This window comes from Squalius cephalus (assembly GCF_949319135.1).
Source record: "Squalius cephalus genome assembly, chromosome: 1".
NCBI classification, from domain to species: domain Eukaryota; kingdom Metazoa; phylum Chordata; class Actinopteri; order Cypriniformes; family Leuciscidae; genus Squalius; species Squalius cephalus.
The window spans coordinates 42872285-42892818 of record NC_137122.1 but is presented as its reverse complement, the minus strand read 5'-3'; the positions used below and the strand labels follow the sequence as shown (position 1 = coordinate 42892818).

The 20534-nt window shown below is 36.1% G+C and overlaps 1 protein-coding gene across 6 annotated transcripts in view; it reads left to right on the top strand.

Moving 5' to 3' along the window:
* Positions 1-20534, top strand: part of znf385c (zinc finger protein 385C) — a 102045-nt gene that overhangs the window by 53036 nt on the left and 28475 nt on the right. For all 6 annotated transcript variants that reach the window (XM_079891645.1, XM_079891641.1, XM_079891642.1 and 3 more), the window contains one exon: positions 18563-18705. In XM_079891645.1, the coding sequence (XP_079747771.1) occupies positions 18563-18705 (143 nt within the window). The remainder of the gene's footprint in view (positions 1-18562; positions 18706-20534) is intronic.

Sequence of the window (20534 nt, the reverse complement as noted above, 5' to 3'; positions counted from 1 at the left end):
GTACTGCCCATGGGCCTCTCCTCTCCTCTCCTCTCCTCTCCTCTCCTCTCCTCTCCTCTCCTCTCCTCTCCTCTCCTCTCCTCTCCTCTCCTCTCCTCTCTTCTCCTCTCCTCTCCATCATTAGCTCAGCCTCATGTCGTTCTAAACCCATCTTTCTTCTGTGGAAAACAAAATGAGATGTTTTGAAGAATGTTCACGCTGCTCTTTTACCATATAATTCTATCATAACTGGGAAAAAATTAAATGAAACTTGAATACATTTTCATGATTCTAAAACTAAATTAAAATAAAATGGTTGACAATTTAATATTAGTTTTTGATACATGGTATATTATAAAACTTAAAATATGAAAATGCCACTAGATGACAATTACACTAGATAGTGCTGAGAACTTTAAAGTTGTGAAACATTTTTAAATGTAAACTACATACACTACTGTTTAAATGTTTGGGTTAGTAAGAATTCTTTTTTTTCCAGCAAGGATTAAATTGCATTAAATTAATCAAAAGGGACAGTAAAGACTTTGATTAAAGATTTCTATTTCAAATAAATTGTTCTTTTGAACCTTCTATTGATAAAGTAATCTTTAAAAAAAAAAACTTTTCCACAAAAATATTTGACAGAACAACTGTTTTCAACATTTTTGACAAAAAAATTATAGTAATAAGTAAATTATCATATTGTGTCACTCTGAAGACTGGATTAATGATGCTGAAAATTCAGCTTTGTCATCACAGGAATAAATTACATTTTGAAATATATTATAGACTTAAAATTTAAATAGACTTATATTAAATCTTTATATTATTAAGAAAAATATTTCACAGTATTACTGTTTTTACTATAATTTTTAAGAAATAAATGCAGCCTTAATTTTCTCTCTCTTTGGGGATTGTTTGGCCATTCAATCTTTCACTTAATTAAAAAAAAATGGTAGGAACATTCTTTAAAATGTCTCCTTTAATGTTTCACAGAGAAAAATCCGGAAATGTGATTTCTGGTTGAACTAACCCTTAAAGGGTTAATTGGTTAGCCTTTCTTTACAAAGTCTGTGCTCTTTAGAAGCATGACTAAAGCTTTAAGACAGAAAAGTAATTAGCCAGCTAGTCACTTAGGATGTAGTCTAGTTTAATGTCTGGTTTAAGTCAGCTAAGCCCATAAGCCTCTTAGTCTGGAGATGGCTTGATTGGCTTAGTTCTGGATCTGATACGACTGATAAAGATTGCCCGGTACTAGTTATGCAGCCAAATATGATATTATCAGTGTTTGATGTGTTTAAATGCGTTTATATGAGAGAGAGAGAAAAGAATATATGACCGCTTAGATCTGTCCGAGTCTCTGTTACAAGGAAGGTCATTTCACTTAACGTGGTGGGGAATATATTCCCTCTGAGATACAGCAAGGCTACAGAAGAATAGAGTGGGTGAAAAGGAAACTCTGATGTTGAGTGTGTGTGAGAAAGAGAGAGACAACATCTTCTATCACTAGTGAGCATTGTATTGGCTCTGATGCGCTCTGTCTGCCCAAATCTACTGCCTGAAGGTGAAGTCAATGCATCACCTTGACAGCGTGTGTGTGTGTGTGTGAGAATGTGCACACTTATGCATGTGTGTTTCTGTACATCTATGTACATGTTTAACCTTCATGTTCATGAGATTGACATTTGCTGATTTTATGTTCAAGGTCCCAGAGGTGATGTACATATATAAATTTGAAAACATTTTCAGATCTTCATATTCTTGTGCTGTATGTTCCTCTGACCTAATCAAAACTTAATAGGCATATTATTAACTCTTTCCCCGTCATTGACAACATTTTCACTGTTATACTGTAGGGGGCGCTATTACGCATCTTCTGAAAGAGTACAGAAGCTCCAGATCAAAACACAGGTGGAGAAGAAGCAGAAACAAGCGATAAAAGCATTGCTTACGCACATGTAAGCTAACGCAATCATTAAACATCATATTTAAATCAAAACTGCCTAATGTTACTGAATGAAATGTCGAACCCATGAAGGGGTATAGGACGGTGCAAGCTTTAGGGGTGTTGATGGACGTGATCTGTTCAAAATGTTTCTGTTTTTTTAATGAAACATCCACATTCAAGTGTTGATAAAAAAAAGAATGCATGAAGCTAGAATTTTTTTTTTTTTTAAAAGCTCTGTCGATTCTTTTTTATACATTGTATGTTCAGATATTATATAATTCTGGGGGCCACAACATTTTGGTGAAAATGATCAAAAATTGCTGGCAACTTTTTTTTTTTTTTAATGCTGGAGGGGAAAGAGTTAATATCTAGAAAGAGTTGACTAACTTTTTGTGTCTGATTAATTTGACCCCAAAATGTAGGTTAAACTCGAGTAACTGATGATCAGTCAGCACTATGATTAGCAAATTACCCAATTACAAATACAATAGATTGTGGCAGCTGTGTACGTGAGTGTGTAAGTGTGCATTTGCCTCTCTCTGTATTCCTCTCTTCTGTGTTGTGTTGTCTAACACCACAGCACTGATAGGCCAGTCAGTGGATACATAAAGTGTGCGTGTGTGTGTGTGTGTGTGTGTGTGTGTGTGTGTGTGTGTGTGTGTGTGTGTGTGTGAGTGTATCATCATCTCTAGGCCCGGGTGATTAAGCAGATATTCACATTGATTTTGATGTTTGTGTGTATATAATCATAATTTTAATGCACTTTAATGATTTTAAACAGGGAATTTGTTTTTAAACATTTCAGTGAATTTGTTCAAGTCGATTATTTGAGTAATTTGATTCGTTTTGTTATCCCTCAAAAATTGCCTAAAAATCAAGTAAATGTTTTTTTTTAGTAATAATGTAATGGAGTCCAAAGGTTCTGAGATCACATTGGAAATCTTAAAATTAAAAACATGTTTTATACTCTGATCATGCAAACTCCTTTGTACAAGAGGTTGGATACTTGCTTCTATTGAAGCACATCCTTTTACTTAAATTGTTATGCAGATAAAATAATTTACAATGAAATGAATTGTATCAAAATGCTAAATAGATGCATTTCCTCTATTGGTCTCGGCTTGCAAAGAAAAGTGGAGGAAAATGACCCTTTATGCCATTTTAGATGAAATGCGCATTGAGATATTTATTAAATGTCATCTAAAGACTGGAAAATATTGAAAAGCAATTTTTTATTATATCACCCAGCCCTAATCATACCACTGTAATTTTACTCATTTATGCTAAAAAGGCAATGGCTTTTTTAGCATTCAGTACGTTCCCCGTTTCAAAAGAGAGAGAGAGATCGGGACAGAGGAGAGAACAGAGAGATGGACAGATTAGAGTGAAATGAATGTCAGAAGTGTTACGCTTTGTGCGGTTCTTCAGTTAAATCACCAAAAGGCTGTTTAATAAGTCGACATGTCTTCAGTTAGCAGAGGGACCGCGGGGACCGTTTATAGCGGCGCGCGGTTGATGTCACGAGGGGGAGGACGGTAAATGAAGTCTCACAGATGTGCTTGTGTAGATTAATGTCTTCATTGAACTGCCATTATTTGGCATGACGCATGAGGCTTATTTAAAACAATTACAGACCACTGCTGCCAAATTCAGCTCCCAACTCATTAGCCAGGATCTCTGATAAAATGCGAAAGCAGACTAAAAAAAACACATTCACACGCCGGAAATAGGGCGAGTGGGAAGGGACATTTCAATGACATTACGTCCTTCAAGAGATGCTGCATCTATTCAACCCATAAATAGATATGCAAAAAGATAAAAACTGAACACCTGCTTACTAATGAACCACAATGCTGGTCGAGAGATAGATGGTGAGCGACAAAAAAGCGACGGGTACAGATACATAGTAATAACTATATGTTTAGCCCTCTGTCTCTGTGACGCATTTTCCACCATAATCGCCATACATTTGCATTTATGTTCACGCTCTTAGCAGGCACATCCTTAGCGAAGCGCTGAACAGGTTGAATAATAAGATTTTAAAAGCACTTTTCCTTATCACGCTGCTGCAGTCTCCCTCTGCATTAACATCAAGCACGTCTAATCTCTCTCGTTAAGTCTGGGGGTGGGTGTATACGTTGTGTTTTTCCTCAGTAAGGTGTTTAATCATGTTATAAGTGATGTTTATTTTGAGGTCACAGCCCTTAAGTGGCTTCTGATACAGGAAATGACTTCATTTAAACAGGAAATGAACTCCACTAAGCTTCTGTCACTCCACATCACTATATAAGTGGCTCTGAATGAACACTCATTTTCTGTGTTGAGGTGTCTGTGTGTTAAAAGAGAGAGACAGACAGAAAGAGAGAATGAAGGGGTGGAGGGAGTTTTTTTCCATGTAGCCTATGTATATGGAATTTTAAAATGGCACTTGGTTTGCTATTTATTATTTAATGCAAGGAAGTTCATTTATTTTTATGTGTGTCTAAAGTGTCCAAGTGTGTCCAGATATATTGGGTTTCCTGGGTATAGTATATAATCTGTATATTTAAAGAAAAAAGAAGAAAAGAATTCTGAAATGTACATTGAAATGTTACGAATATTATTTATGTATTCTAATCATAATTTAATTGTAAAATTGATAATAATATTAATTATTACAATTAATTTACAATTATATTATATTATTATCAAAACTATTTAAATTTGTGTATGTGTGTATATACTGTATACATACATAGACACATATCTATGTGTGTGTGTGTGTGTGTGTGTGTGTGTGTGTGTGTGTGTGTGTGTATGTGTGTGTGTATGTATGTATGTGTATATACGTATGCATACATACACAGTATTTGGATACTTTAGTCACACTTAATGTATGAAATTAAATAAAAAAATTGAAAATAATAAGCTATTAATTTTAATGTAATTATTACATAATTAAAATTGTGAATTGAATTGTAATTAATAATAAAAAAATAAGTAGAAAGAAGATTCTTTTCCATAATCATTAGTGCTTAGTTATTGATAATGATTGTATATTTGCTGTAATAAATTACATGCCTGTTCTATTTTGACAGTTTTTATCATTTATTTTTTATTTAATAACTCAAAAAAAGAGCAAAAATCTTTTTAAAGAACTTTGTCTTATCAGTGTAACAACTGCACAGCCTTTGGCAAGATTTTGCTGTCGCAATCAGCCCCGCTCTCTCCCAGCACACACACACACACACACACACAGTGTGATTGAGATAAGAAAACAGCATGCGCTCTCCCTCTGCATATATTCACCCTGCAGTCATGACGCTCACAAATAAGAACACACTTCCTCGCTATTTCCCATCCATTTCCTTGTTTTTTTTTTGTCCTCATCTGCATGGCATTTTCCATTGTGCCGCTGTGGTTTACAGAAGTGTGACACATACTTTAATTTTATATTTATGTCCTGCAATTCCTGCTCTTTATCAATTTGAAATTTGCAATCGTGTACCAAACCTCTCACCCTCCCTTCCTTCAGCCTGACTCTCTGGGGGAAAAAGAAAAAAGGAGTAATTTATCACTGTGCAGCCTCAGGGTGTTTAACACACATACACACTAGTGCGCGTGCACACACACACACACACACACAGAAGCCTTAGGCTTTATTGTTCCTTTGTGGCAGATGGGTTGCCCGCTTTGCACCATTGGTTTTGATGATGTTCTCCCTCTCAGTCACTCTCTCTGGAATGCACACGCTTACACACCTACTGAAGAGCCTTTATTTGACAGTATGGCACATAAAATTTGTTTTTTGGGGCCATATGGTCTGCAGTTATTGAATGGACAATAAGTTAGGAAACTCCATATAAAGAGTTATTTCCTCTGACATAATGCTTTTTTTATGCTTTTTTTTTGTGAGTTATGGGTGTTTCAGGATGATTTTTATTTTAATGACAGTGCTAATCTTGTGTTGATTTTATTTTCAATTATAATTAGAATTTATGATGTTAATAATGATTCAAAGACATTGAATGTTATTTTGACACGCAGCGCTCCGCACTTGAGGCTCCTAGTCACGCTCAAGAGCTTTGGCTTCTGATCTTATCATTTAATCACGTCGTTTATTGTCTCCTTCGGGCTCGCTAACACTTTTTTTTCTATTCTGATTCAGTAGCAGCCTGTACAGGTTACATTAGCAGTACCTTCACACCGCACGCAACACAAACAAATAATATCCACCTGCCTTGTTTAATTCACAAACAAACTCTCTGCAGAATTTTTACTGAACACAGCTGAAGAGAAAGCATAACATTATGCTATCCAACTCTGTATTAAAGTTTAAGTTTCAGTGGTGAAAAAGCATTTTGACACTATATATATATATATATATATATACATACAAGCCTTGTATATATGTAGGCTATATTACAGGGCTTGACATTAACACCTGCCAACCCTCCAAATGCTGGGGTATTTCAGCAGTGGCGTGTAACACAGTAAGTCCTACTAGCCACTGTGGCGGGTTCAATTTTATATATAATATACATTTTTCAATTATAGTCTTTTAAAACTGCATATGAAATAATAAACTAAGTGCAATGTAGTATTGTCAAAAACATAGATTTTTCTATACATATTGATACTGAAACTGATATCTGAAACGCTTCCAATACTAATTTTTACTCTACCAATACTCTCTCATCTCTCTGACAGCGAGTTGACACACAAACCTGCTTCCCCTCGCTCACTCGTTTAATTTGCTCCGGATGAATATTGTTGGTGTAACAGGGCTTGAATTTCACCATGTGATTGCGCATAGTGCGCATAATTTTACTTATTCCCGTAGATTTTGTGCTCACAAAGTGCGCACACATAAAGCCAGTCAAATACACAAAAAAATATGTCAAAATGCCTGTCTTGGCGAGTATTCACATAAACGCAGTCAGTTATGTTGAGAAAGAAAACGTGTAATAGTATAATGGTCTTAAAGTGCAACTCCCTAATACCTGCTGCCAAATTATGAGATAATATTAAAAATGTCTATATGCTGACTGGCTAGTAACTTTGGAAAACCACTTGCCACAGTGACTGGTGGGCAGAAAAAGTTCATCTCTAATCTCAAGCCCTGTATATATATATATATATATATATATATATATATATTAGAACAAAATATTACAGAACACGTGTTTGCTGAATGTACCCTATAGGCACATCAATTAATTCCAAGTATGTCCAGTAACTGCTTTTTAATGTGGCTGAGGCTGAACGAACTCTGTGTCGGCCCCTTCTGGATCCAAGCAGAGAAGATAAGATTTTATTAAAAGAGGCTCTTATTTTGAATAGCGAATAGTCCATCTTAATGAACAGGAAAGACGCTCATTCAACATTTTTTTTTTGTCATGCTTTGCACCTCTCTCTCCATTCATTTGGTAATTTATCAGCTAGATAGATAATATGGAACTGAAAGAATCTCGTGTGAATATATTACATATGTAAATTTTCCAGAGAATACATTACAGATATTCTATGTTGATTTGAACATAAATGTAGATCAGTCAAGGTCAGGTCCAAAAGACCCTAAAGGGGGCTCATTTATAATGTTACAAAAGATTTCTTTTTCAAATAAATGCTGCTCTTCAAACGTTCATCAAAAAAACCTGAAAAAAATAACGCCTCCATTTCCAACTAGTAATAATAAGAAGAAATGTTGCTTTAGCAACAAATCATCATATTAGAAAGATTTTTAAAGGATCATGTGACACTGAAGACTGGAGTAATGATGCTGAAAATTCAGCTTTGACATCATAGGAATAAATATTTTAAAATATATTCAAATAGAAAACAGTTATCAATTACAATGCTATTTCACAATATTACTGGTTTTATTGTATTTTTGATCAAATAAACGCAGCCTTGCTGAGCATACGAGATTTCTTTCAAAAATATAAAATGGTAATGTACATGACCTGGCACAACACAAAGGATTTGTAAGTGGCTATTTGGGGTGCACACATATTCAAACTATTATTTTGAGACTGGCACATTTGTTCGTTCACATAGGCTCATAAACGCACTTCATTAAATTGAGATTTCTGGGTAGATTCAATTCCGCATGAGTAAACACATCATGATGTTTCATTATCCATTATTATTCACTCCCATGTGAATTTGGACACACACACACACACACACACACACACCAACACACGCACACTGCCAGAGACCCCTAATTACGTAAGTTGATTTCATGTAAGTTGGCTGGTGAACTGCAAAATGAACACACACACACACACACACACACACACAAAAACAACAAAGGAGGAGAAAGATGGGGACAGAATAGCAGTCTTTTCACTCTCTGATCCTTAATTGATAAAATCTTTTCAATTATTATGCTCATTATGCTCATCATGTTACGTTTGCATCATCAGCCAATCAGATCTCCTGGTTTTAAAGGTCTGTGTTGTGTGACCTCAGTGTTCTGGAAGGGTCTTTCTGCTGCAGCTATTTAATTTTGCTTGTTTCTGTCCGTCTGACACGTGGCTTCAGTGGAGCTTACAATCATTCCATCATTTCCTGTCTCATTATGTTCTTCATGCGCTGTTACATCTAATCAGAACTAGCATAGTCGTCCTTTAGCATTGTTCTCTTGAAGGGAACAGAGAGAAGAAATGTTGTAGGGAAGGACAGAAAGAGAGAGAGGGAGAGTGAATTGAAGAGATTTGGGAGTGAGTCCTGATTACTGTTTGTGAAGGGTTTTGACAGTCTGGTGCAGAGTGAGGATTTGATTGAAATGTGTTTTTTTGTGCTGCCTTACAGAACGAGAGAGAGCACCTGACTGCAGATTATTTATTTATTTATTTATTTCGATTTCTTTCAAAGAAGGAGGCATTGGACAGGCCTGAAAAATGGAAAGGCGCAGACCGAGATGCTTTCTGTCGTGTAGCGTTAGGACTCTTGTTCTCTCACTGTATCTGAATGCAGCCAATAGTCAATCCCCTGATACCAGCAAATGAGATTTAGAACCGCTTACACATAATTAACAATTAAGCCCACTTTGTTTGTCTATTTGCATTTCCACAGCACAGTATAATCAACATCCATCCCTCTTTTATTCTATCTTACAGGTATATGCTTTAGTGGTCGACCAATATAGGTGTTTTAGGATGATGAATGGCTGATGTAATGCTGAAATATACAGTATATTAAGTTAGCACTTATTTATATTGCATATTTAGAAACAGCAGAAGGAGACCTGAAGTACTGTTCAATATAAAAAGCCAGCAAAATATTAAGATGAAGAAATTAATATTAAATCCTATATAGCTGCTTGATATTTTTGTGGAAACCATGATACTTTTTTTTCAGGATTTGTTGATGAATAGAAAGTTTAAAAGAACAGCATCTGTTTAAAATAGAAATCTTTTGTGACATTACAGTTTTTACTGTCACTTTTGATCAATTAAATTAATCCTTGCTTTATAAAAGTATCAATTTCCACATTTTTTTAAATAAAACTATATTTATATGTCTAAATATTATATATATTGTAATATAGTTAAATAATGCATATTATGCTTTTTTGATATGAGAATATGATATTTACTCAAAATGTATTCACAAAAAAATCACTTTGAACTTCAGATTTTAATCTGGCAAATGCTGATAACCACTAAATGGTAATTGATTGTTGGCTCATAATTATTTTAGCTGATATATTGGTCTCCCTCTAATAAACTTTGTCATCATCAATTTATATAACCACCTAGTTGTTCTCCAAATGTGTGTGTGTGTTTTTTAAAACTGTCCTGTATCCATCTGATCAGTTCAAGCCAAACATCAGAAGATCTCTGGTCTGACCCCACACCGTCTGAGCTGGTTCTAGTGGACAGATCAGGCCTAAAATCAATTTATGTTTGCTTTTAAAAAGGGTTCCGGTGAGGTACGATGCGGACATTACAGCTAAACATTATGTACTCGTCCCAAGCAACACAGAATTTAGCTCTCTCTTTTTGTCACATTCTCTCGCATCACACACACATACAAATAGGCAAGCACAAATAAAACAAGATATACATGTGCACACACACAAACACACACGCACATGCCTGTCACCCTCCGTTTCGTCTCAAGATGGACTCAGGCAGGGTTTGCTGCTACAGGGTTTGTTTGTGAGTGTGTGTGTGTGTGTGTGTGACACTGAGCTTAGGTTGTGTGTGTGGTAGATGCTGTAGGCTTGTGCGTTATGTAAATGGGAAGAGGGATGTCGGCAATGCCTTTATCCAAACTCCGAGAACACGCACACTCATACACATTCACATGCAAATATAGTGAAAAACATGTTGCAGTGGGGTCAACTTTTTTTTTTTATGATTTTTCTATTTCTAATAAATACTGTTCTTTTAAGCTGTATATTCATCAAAGAATCCTGTCAAAAAATGTATCATGGTTTCCACAAAAATATTAAGCAGCACAACTGTTTTCCAACATTGATAAATGATAACAATAAGAAATGTTTCTTGAGCAGAAAATCATCATATGTGACCCTGGACCACAAAACCAGTCACATGGGTCAATTTTTTGGAACTTGAGATTCATACATCATCTGAAAGCTGAATAAATACGCTTTACATTGATGTATGGTTTGTTATGATAGGACAATATTTGGCCGAGACACAACTATTTGAAAATCTGGAATCTGAGGGTGCAAAAAAATCTAAACATTGAGAAAATGGCCTTTGAAGTTTTCCATTTATGTTCGTGATTGTGCTGCACTCACTCACAAAAATAACTGTTTTATTTACAGTAGTATATATTTATATTTACAAATATCTTCATGGAACATGATCTTTACTTAATATCCTAATGATTTTTGAAATAAAAGAAAAATCAATAATTTTGACCCATAAAATGTATTGTTGGCTATTGCCACAAATATACCCGTGCGACTTTTGACTGGTTTTGTGATGCAGGGTCACATATTAGAATGATTTCTGAAGGATCACGTGACACTGAAGACCGGAGTAATGATGCTGAAAATTCAGCTTTGCCATACATTTTAAAATACATTACAAATTGAAAACAGTCAAATCAGTTCAGTCTTGGTGAGCAGGAGAGACAAAAACATTAAAAAACCTTACCGACCCCAAACCTTTGAACGGTACAAGCATAAGCCTCCTTGCTCATATAGCTCTTTTAAAACGTTTGGTTACACTCTATGTCAGACAATTATTTACACTGCAAAAAAATTAATAAAAATAAGGCCTATCTGTTTCCATTAAGAATATATAAACCATCCTAAAATAAATGTTTACCTTATAGGCAAAATTGCATAAATTTGATTTGCTTAAAGCAATTAAAAATACCCTACTATTTGGCCAGTGGAAAAGATTGAGAATAACTCTTCTCTGAAAACATTCCCTGAAATGTATTTTATACAATATTGATTTAAGTATTCTAAAACAAGGCAAAAATAGTGAATGATTTTTAGTGATGTAATGTGTCGGCACATAGTCTTTATCTCATATTTTCCTAATGTCTTGTGTTAAACATGGTAGCATGTGGATGGGAATATGATATGCAGATGACATTATGCATAGTAAAACGAGGTATTGTAAGCTCCATATATGGTTATTTCGGGGAGGAGACGGGGTGGAGATGCACGTACGCACAATCTTCCGCTGACTGGGTTTTATAAAGGGAATTCTGAGCAGGTTCTGGCAGAATCTAGCTTTTGTGCGTACGCACACTTTTAGGATGAAACCTATTAAAAGTTTTTATACATGAGGTTCCAGGAACGTAATGTTTTCAGCTAGCTAAAAACGCTTTGGTGGACACACAGCCTAAGGGTTCTTTTCTTCTGGCCCAGTCGGGCCGGTTCAGATTTTTACCTGCCCTGCTAAAATACGCAAAAAAAAAAACTATTGTTTTCATTGTTTTTGACCCATGTAATCTTGTAAACAGTGCATTAAGATTTTCAAGTTGGTCTAACAGGTAAATATGCAGAAATTGAATAATCAAACACTGCACAGTCTTCACTGCATAAATTATAAATTGAATGTAGATTATTCCTTATTAAAGCTACAAAAGTTATTCAGTCAAGAGCAGTGAGTGATTTTCTCTGTCTTTTGATTAACATTAATCACAAACAGCAGGTTTATTAGGCTGCTGTCACTTTAAGACCTTTGACAGATCTGGCACATCCTATTTTTTCACAACTCATCTGAGGCCGGTGACACACTGGATGCGTGGCGTGAGCGTGGCGTTTCTGTTGCGTGGCGGCTGCGTCGCGTTTTCCATGTCTTTGCACACCAGAAGCGTGTCTGACGCGGCGCTGCTGCTGCTAGGTGACATATTGGTGATATATTTGACACATGGGGAGAGAGTTGTGGAAGGCCTATACTTCATGTTAAACATAAATATATAGCAGCAAAGACAACGTCGGCAGTGTTGACGGCAATATAGACTATAGAATATTTCGTTCTGTATTGACAGGTGCAGTATTTGAAAATCGATAATATTTTTTTAAATTGCATTTATATTTGCATTTATGTCAAACCCTAGACACTTTCAAACATCAAAATTACATTTATTAATATGTATTCGTGTCAAAATGTCATATAAACATCTTTTCCTATTCAATTTTGCTTGGAAACGCTTCCAAGACGCTTGCGTGTCGCGTGAAAAATAGGCGTCGGTTCTATTTCTAGCATGCACGCGTTTTCCGCGCGGCTCGAGCCGCGCCTGAGACGCGCGTGTCACGCACGCAGTGTGCAAGCTCTAACCTGTTAACATGGGAGCCGAAATAAAAACGGACACGCCACGCAGCTGAGACGCTTACGCCACGCATCCAGTGTGTCACCGGCCTAAGACTGTGACAAGGATACAAAATGGGAACTTTGCGTGATTTTGTAATTTTGTAAACTTTGAAAAAGAAGTTTCTGTACGCACATTTCAGGGTTTTGTTCACAGAGAGCTGTGTTCATTTTGATATATATAAATATATATATATATATATATATATATATATATATATATATATATATATATATATATATATAATATATTTAATTATAATGTATTTAAGCCCTCAGTTTCAGTTAGTTCCTTGTTCTGTATTGTTTACAAGTGTATGTGGTTGTGATTCCTCCTACTTATTCTCCTGGTTATTGTGTTTATTCTTAGATTCAAGATCTGTTTGAGTATTTCCTTTGTTGTGCGCTTCATTACCGCCACCAACCTGTGACATGTATATATGCAGTACCAGTCAAAAGTTTGGAAACATTACTATTTTTAATGTTTATGAAAGAAGTATCTTATGCTCATCAAGCCTGCATTTAATTGATCAAAATACAGAAAAAAACATTAATATAGTGGAATATTATTACAATAAAAATAGAAAACCATTAAACCATAAATTTTTATATTTCACATTGATATTTTTTTGTTCTGTTTTTTGAGACTTCTTTCAAAAACATTAAAACTAGTAATGTGGTACTGTGTGTGTGTGTGTATATATATATATATATATATATATATATATATATATATATACACTGATCAGGCATAACGTTATGATAATGTGAGGATTTGAGTCAAGGGCCAAATTGTGATGGCTAGACGACTGGGTCAGAACATCTCCAAAACTGTGGGGTGTTCCCTGTCTGCAGTGGTCAGTTTCTATCAAAAGTGGTCCAAGGAAGGTACAGTGGTGAACCGCGGCGACAGGGTCATGGGCGGCCAAGGCTCACTGATGCACGTGGGGAGCGAATGGCCCGTGTGGTCCGATCCAACAGATGAGCTACTGTAGCTCAAACTGCTCAAGAAGTTCATGCTGGTTCTGATAGAAAGGGGGTGCATAGCAAAAGACCAGTCAGGGTGCTCACATGTATGTATGCATGTATGCATGTATGTATGTATGTATGTGTGTGTGTGTGTGTGTGTGTGTGTGTGTGTATATATATATATATATATATATATATATATATATATATATATATATATGTATGTATGTGTGTGTATATATATGTGTAAATATGTGATGTGACAGATACACAGTATGAGATGCCAGCTGGACTCTGCATTGATTTTGTGGCTATGTTTTAGAGGAAGAGAGGGAGGGAGATAGACAGAGAGGCAAGAGAAGCAGATCTGCTAATTACAGCTCTTTGTGAATCATAATTATGCCTTTCAAATGTTGTCAGGAAAGAGAGAGAGAGGGGAAAAAATCTCATCTTTCTGTGTTTTGTGGTCCACTACATTCATACACCAGCATACACTATGTGGCACCATCTGAATTCAAAGCTTTATCTGTTTGAGGCAAAGAGCATGTGTGTGATGTTCATTGTGTGGATACATGTGTTTCTAGTTGAATATTGCGTGCGTGGAACCACTTGAAAAATAAGTCTGCCTTTTCAGGGCGTGATGGTCATTTATTTTGAGCTCCATTGAGTTAGACAGATTACACACTCACACAGACATTTATTTGGTACATGAAAATGTGATGGAATGGGGTTGTATGAGGCTTTAGGACTGAAGCATCTTCACTGAAATATCTCTGAAGTCTTTGTGTTTTAAAGAAGTAGAAAATTAAATGGATAATTCACCCAACAATGAACATTCTGTCATCATTTAATCACACTTGTGTTGTTCAAAAACGCCTTGGACATTTTATCTTCTGTGAAATACAAAAGAGGATGTTAGACAGGCTTTTTTTCCATACAATGAAAGTGAATGATGACCGAGGTCTCTCAAGCTCCAAAAATGACTAAAAGCAGTCTGTATAGAACTTGGTATTATCCATATTCAAATAGATTTTATTTTTTTATAGTTTCAGTTTTAATTTTTAATTTTATTTAACATTTTGTTATGTGCTTTTTTTATTTTTTTATTTCTACTTATTTCTACTTCTATTTTTATTTATAAATAATTTTAGCAATTTGAACTTGTCAGTTAATTCCCAGAGCAACTTTTCCCATTTTCATTTAGGGTTTTTAATTAAAAAATGTTTTTGCCTGAAGCGCTAACTCTTTTAATCCTACAGTGGTGCTATATCTACCCGGTGCAATATTTCATCATTTCTTTGTAGCATTTGTTCCATCTGGATCAATTTTATTAAGAAATAGAAAATAACTATCAGTACCACAGACACACATCAAAGCGTGAGATATAGCACTCAAATGAAATTTTAATTTAATAAAAAATTCCGTATTTTTAGTTATCGAGTTTTATTTATCTGTTTACCATTTATTTATTTTTAAATTCATTTTATAACACTTTGTTAAAACTGTAGTTTTATAATAGTACTGTTCAAACTGTTATTTCCCGCAATTTTAATTCCTGTGTAAATGCACAATTTGTGATTTTATAATGCTTCAGATTTGATTTCTGTGCTGCTTTTTCTGTGTAAAGATGCCTTTGGAATATAAAGTCATGTGGTCACCGTTCACTTTCATTCTTTATATGAAAAACAACATCTTTAACATTCTGCTAAACTTCTCTTTTTATGTCACAGGGAAGATGGAAACTCATATAGGAGTAGATGATATTTTTGACTAGAGGATTTCTCTTTTTATGACATTTAATGTGGCACCATATGATTTTTGAGAAAGGCCTCTAAGAAAGGCCTAATCCTGACAGTTTGAGCATATCTGTACGTGTATATGGTGAGATATGTGTGTTCACTTGCTCTAATAAATTGTCAGAGCAATGATTAATGTTGCACTTCTGTGAGTTGAAAGCTTCAGTACTCTCTCTCTCACACACACACACACACACACACACAGAAATGTGACAGTTTGACGTAGAATTAAATGACTGATATCAGGCCTCTGTGATGTGTGTGTGTGTGTGTGTGTGTGTGTGTGTGTGTGTGTGTGTGTGTGTGTGTGTGTGTGTGTGTGTGTGTGTGTGTGTGTGTGTGTGTGTGTGTGTGTGTGTGTGTGTGTGTACACTACACTGATTGATCTTTGTGGTAGGGTAAGTATCTATACGCTCCTAGATTTCAGATTCAGCCAACTGGAAAATGAGAAACCTCTACATCCCCGCTCCATTAGAAACATGATATCCCTGTAGACACACACACACACACACACACACACACACACACACACACACACACACACACACCATTAAAAATCCCATATCCCATGGTGTCCATTTCTCTGAGCAAGACACAGCCAATGTGGGCCAGTCTACACTGGAGTGTGTGTGTGTTTATGTGTATGTATTATTGATCAATACCTTTTTTTCTCAATGTATTTATCAATATTTATCCATATAAACAGTCATGTGATAATCTGGGAGAGCTATAGGTCAAGCAAACCTAATAATAACATTCTTAATGTAGCCTTCTAGATTGCTGATATGTAAAATATACCCAATGACATTTGAAATGTTTTGTTACATATCAGTTTATATGGTTTGTGGTTTATACATTTGACAACTTTGAAAGTTTGTGTTGACATTGGGAAGGTGGTCTTGTAGTGTGACATTATTAGGTATGTCAGGGTAAATTAGGACGGGGGTAATGTGGGACACTGAAGCACTGTTGAGTAAATGTCTTGCTAATATGTAAGTGGGTTTTTTTTTTTTTCATCTGAAGTGTTGGGATGATATTCAATGTAAAAGTTATAATTATATATAATTATAATATATGAAAAGATATATATAATTATGTAGTTTTTATAACTTCATATTAATAAAGAGATGACAAGGTGTATATACAGAGGTGTACAGTCCAGGGGTCAGAAAGTAAAAGTCCTGCCATATGTTTATTCCACCTATGAACTCAGCCAGCTGATTTCACTAATTAGTTCTATCTCCTGGCTAAAAAACTGCTAATTAGCAAATCCAGGTGATTGAACAAAATACTGAGGAGGACTTTTACTTTCTGAACCTGGACTTTACATCTCTGTATATATATATAAGTCCCTCATTGACCGCTACGCTATGTTTAATGTTGAATTAAACTCATAGGGCCCTATCATACACCTGGCACAATGCGGTGCCAGGCTCAAGTGTTTTTTACTAGTTTCAGCCCGACGCAGTTATCATTTTCACATCCTGCGCCACGTTGTTTAAATAGCAAATGCATTTGCGCCCATTTGTGCACCCATGGGCGTGCTGGTCTGAAAATGAATGTGTTCAGGCGCGTTGTTGGCACATTGCTATTTTGAGGCAACTGAAATAGACTGCGACCTACTGAAACCTGGTCAATAGTGCAGTATATATATTTTTTGTTATTTAAAGGGCGCATTAGTGATATGCGCGTATAGGCGGGTGCACAACGCGCGTACACTCTGCTTATTACACACACAGGGACGCGCAGCAGCACACAAACATGCCAAATATTACAAATAAAAGGATTACAATGTAAAAGATTATTATTGTGTACATAAAGATATGGTGGAACCCGGCTTGTCCCGTAGATGGTCTGCTTGCGTGACCTTGCACACGAGCAGATCCGTTTCCTCTCTGGAGAAGCGTTCAGTCTTTCCGCTTGCAAATTTCGCCATGTAAATAGCGAATCTGCCATGACGTGAGCGCAACTGGCTTTGAAAGGGAATAGGAGATGAGATTCTGGTTGGTTTATTGCATGTTACGGCCAAAACACACCCATTACTCAATAGGGACTACCCTTTTAGACCATGCACCGGGTACTGTCTTTCAACATACCTTCCGATATTCATGCATGTTTTTCTAGATATCATTTGTATTAAAGTGGAAGTCTCACGCTGCCTCTTGAACTGAGGTGCTACAGTGAGCTGTCACGTCCCATTTAAGAGTGTCAAAACAGCATTTATTGTTTGAATTTCGCAATAAAATGGACAGAATTTGAAAGATGACAATTTGTTTCTTTTTAGAAGTAACAAAGCACAGAGCTATTTGCGATTATTGAATGAGAGGCGCTACAAATAATGTTTAGTATTAGGCAACCCTGGCTTGAACTATGGGGGATTCATAGGGTCAAAGAGAGCCTGCTTTTATGTAGCTGTTTTTTGCTGTTAATGCGTTATTGTCACATTAACTTTCCCTAAATTCATCACAAGAGATTTTCTTCACACACAGTGTGAGTTGCAGTCGGTCACGTTCAGCACTCTTTTGATTGACAGGGTATAATTGGCCCAGATCATCGGCTGATATCGATTATCGGCCGGTACATCGGTGCATCTCTAGTTAATGAATGTACATTTTTATGAAATACTCTTTGAGATTTTAAAAAACCTTATCAAGTAATCACAAACAACTTGAAAAGTCATGGAAATGTATTGTTCAAAAGGACAAAAAAAAAAAAAAAAGATAAATAACTGTAGTCAGTATCACAAAGTGGCCCAATGTATGTGAATTTACTCCTTACGTAAAGATTCAGATTTCATAGAAATCCTCTCAGGTTGATTTATTTTTATTTTCTTGCAATGTTAACTTAATACTGAATAGGTCAACCAATAATCCTGATCAGATCACTGTGTTTTTGTGTCATTATAATTATGATAAGATGAAACTCATTTGATTCTGGTTTACTGAACTGTGAGCCTAAGTATCTCCCCTCTCTTCATGGCTCATGGTGTTTGTGCACTAATTGCTTGATTTAAATACTGGCCTGAACATTGGTGATTTTCTCTAATATGTGTTAGTTGTTGTCTTTGCTCTTCTCAGGTACAACTGCTCAGGGGAGCCCCCTGCTGGCCTCATTACAGGTGCAGGGTCGCCCGCTGCAGACCCCTCTGGACCTGAAACACTTCCTGCCCTTCCGGCTCAGTGGCTCCTCTCCCCTCAGCCTGTTCCCCAACTTCAACACCGTGAGTTAATCAACACTCTCGGTTTTATTTTCTAAACCTCACCTTCCCAGATGTGTCATCATCATTTAAAGTTAACTCAGAACATTTTAAAGGCCCAATTGTCAGCTCTAAATGTCAGGAACGATTCAGCAGGCCGCAGGGTATTTTTAAAAGTGCAGAATCTTTGTAAAAAGGCCCGCTAAACAGAGGAGTATTGTATTAGATAGTAATTTTAGATTTAAGACTCGAGCAGCAACTCAGATTAGGATCTAGATTTAGTTTCAGACTCTCTGTGAACAGTTTTGGAGGCAGTGTGTGTGTGTGTGTGTGTGTGTGTGTGTGTGTGTGTGTGTGTGTGTGTGTGTGTGTGTGTAACAGGGTTCTCTTTCTTCTGATATCTGCATTCTGGACACACACTCATACATTTACACACTCTCCATGTGTACACTGTAGGTCGACTCATATCTTAGACGCCAATGGCACGTCTTTATAAGATATATGCGTTTGTTAATATATAGTCCGGTGCTGGTTCCCGCTCTCTGTGTGTGTGTGTGTACTAGAGTGATAAATGCACCTGTCTTTACAGCAAAGTAGCTGTCAGTGACCTCTCTCCTCTCTGAAGCTCCACTGCTTTCCTTCCTGCTCCTCTCCTCTTCTCTTTACTGCTCCTTTAGTATTCTCATCTCTTCTCTGTCTTGATTTTGCTCTTCTGCTCTCCTCTGCTAGGTTTTTCTCTTCTTTTGTCTTTTCAGCTAATTTGTTTTCTCATCTCATATTGTCTCCTTATTGTCTCTTTACTTTTCATCTCATGATGTGTTGTGTCTTGTTTCATCTTCTAATTATTCCCTCTTTTCTTCACTTCTTTTCTCCTCTCTTCTCTTCTCTTTTTGCCACTTTGCTTCTCGTCTTATCTCATCTCACCTTCTTCGTCTTTTTTGATATTACTGCTCCACTTCTCGTCTCATCTTATCTCTTGTCATATCCTCTCTTATCTTCTAGGGTCTTCTTGTCTTTTCTCTTTTTTGTTTCTTCTCATCTCATCTTTGCTCTGCTCTTCTCGTTTTTATCAACTGTTTATTGAGTTTTCTTTTTTTATATATAGACAAAGAAATCCAAAAATACAAAGCAAAAAGCAACTATACAAATCTACTCGCCTTTTTTGTTGCCGCTGTGGGAGCGGCTAACAGTAAATATCTTTGTTGAATGGATAAGATAAGTTCCCAAAAATCATTAAAAAAAAGTGGCGTGGGGTCAAACATATACCAACGTCCAACAGATATGATAAGTCCTGTGAGAGCTGGGTCCAAAAAGGTGAGAGAGAGGGACAATCCCAAAAGAAGAGAAAGTACGTGCCTAGAGAACCTTGGGAACAAAGATTACACTTAGGATAGATTCATATAGAAATGTTTTATTGGAGTCAAGTACCTGTAATCCCTATGTAGTAATTTCCAGTGTATCATTTGATGATTGGAGTTCTTTGAAGACAGCTTAAACATCCTCCATACCTGATCTGAAAATAAAACATGTACATCCTCATTAAGCTCCTTGGCCCAAACAGTTTTAATAGATAAGGGTTTGTATGAATGCTCAAGAAGATACAGATAAATAACCGAAACAGAAGAGGGAGAGTTCTCAGAGGGAAGGATTAGTTTGCGCAAAGGGTGAATGGGTAAATGGCAATCCAAAGGCACCACATATGCCCGAAGGGCCAACCTAATGTGCAAATACATGAAAAAAATATCTAATTATATTGTGCTTTAATGTTCTGAAATGATTTTAGACCCATATCATTATGGAAAATTGGCGAATGTCTATGCCAGATTGTAACTTGTTGTGTTTGCTTTTCGGCT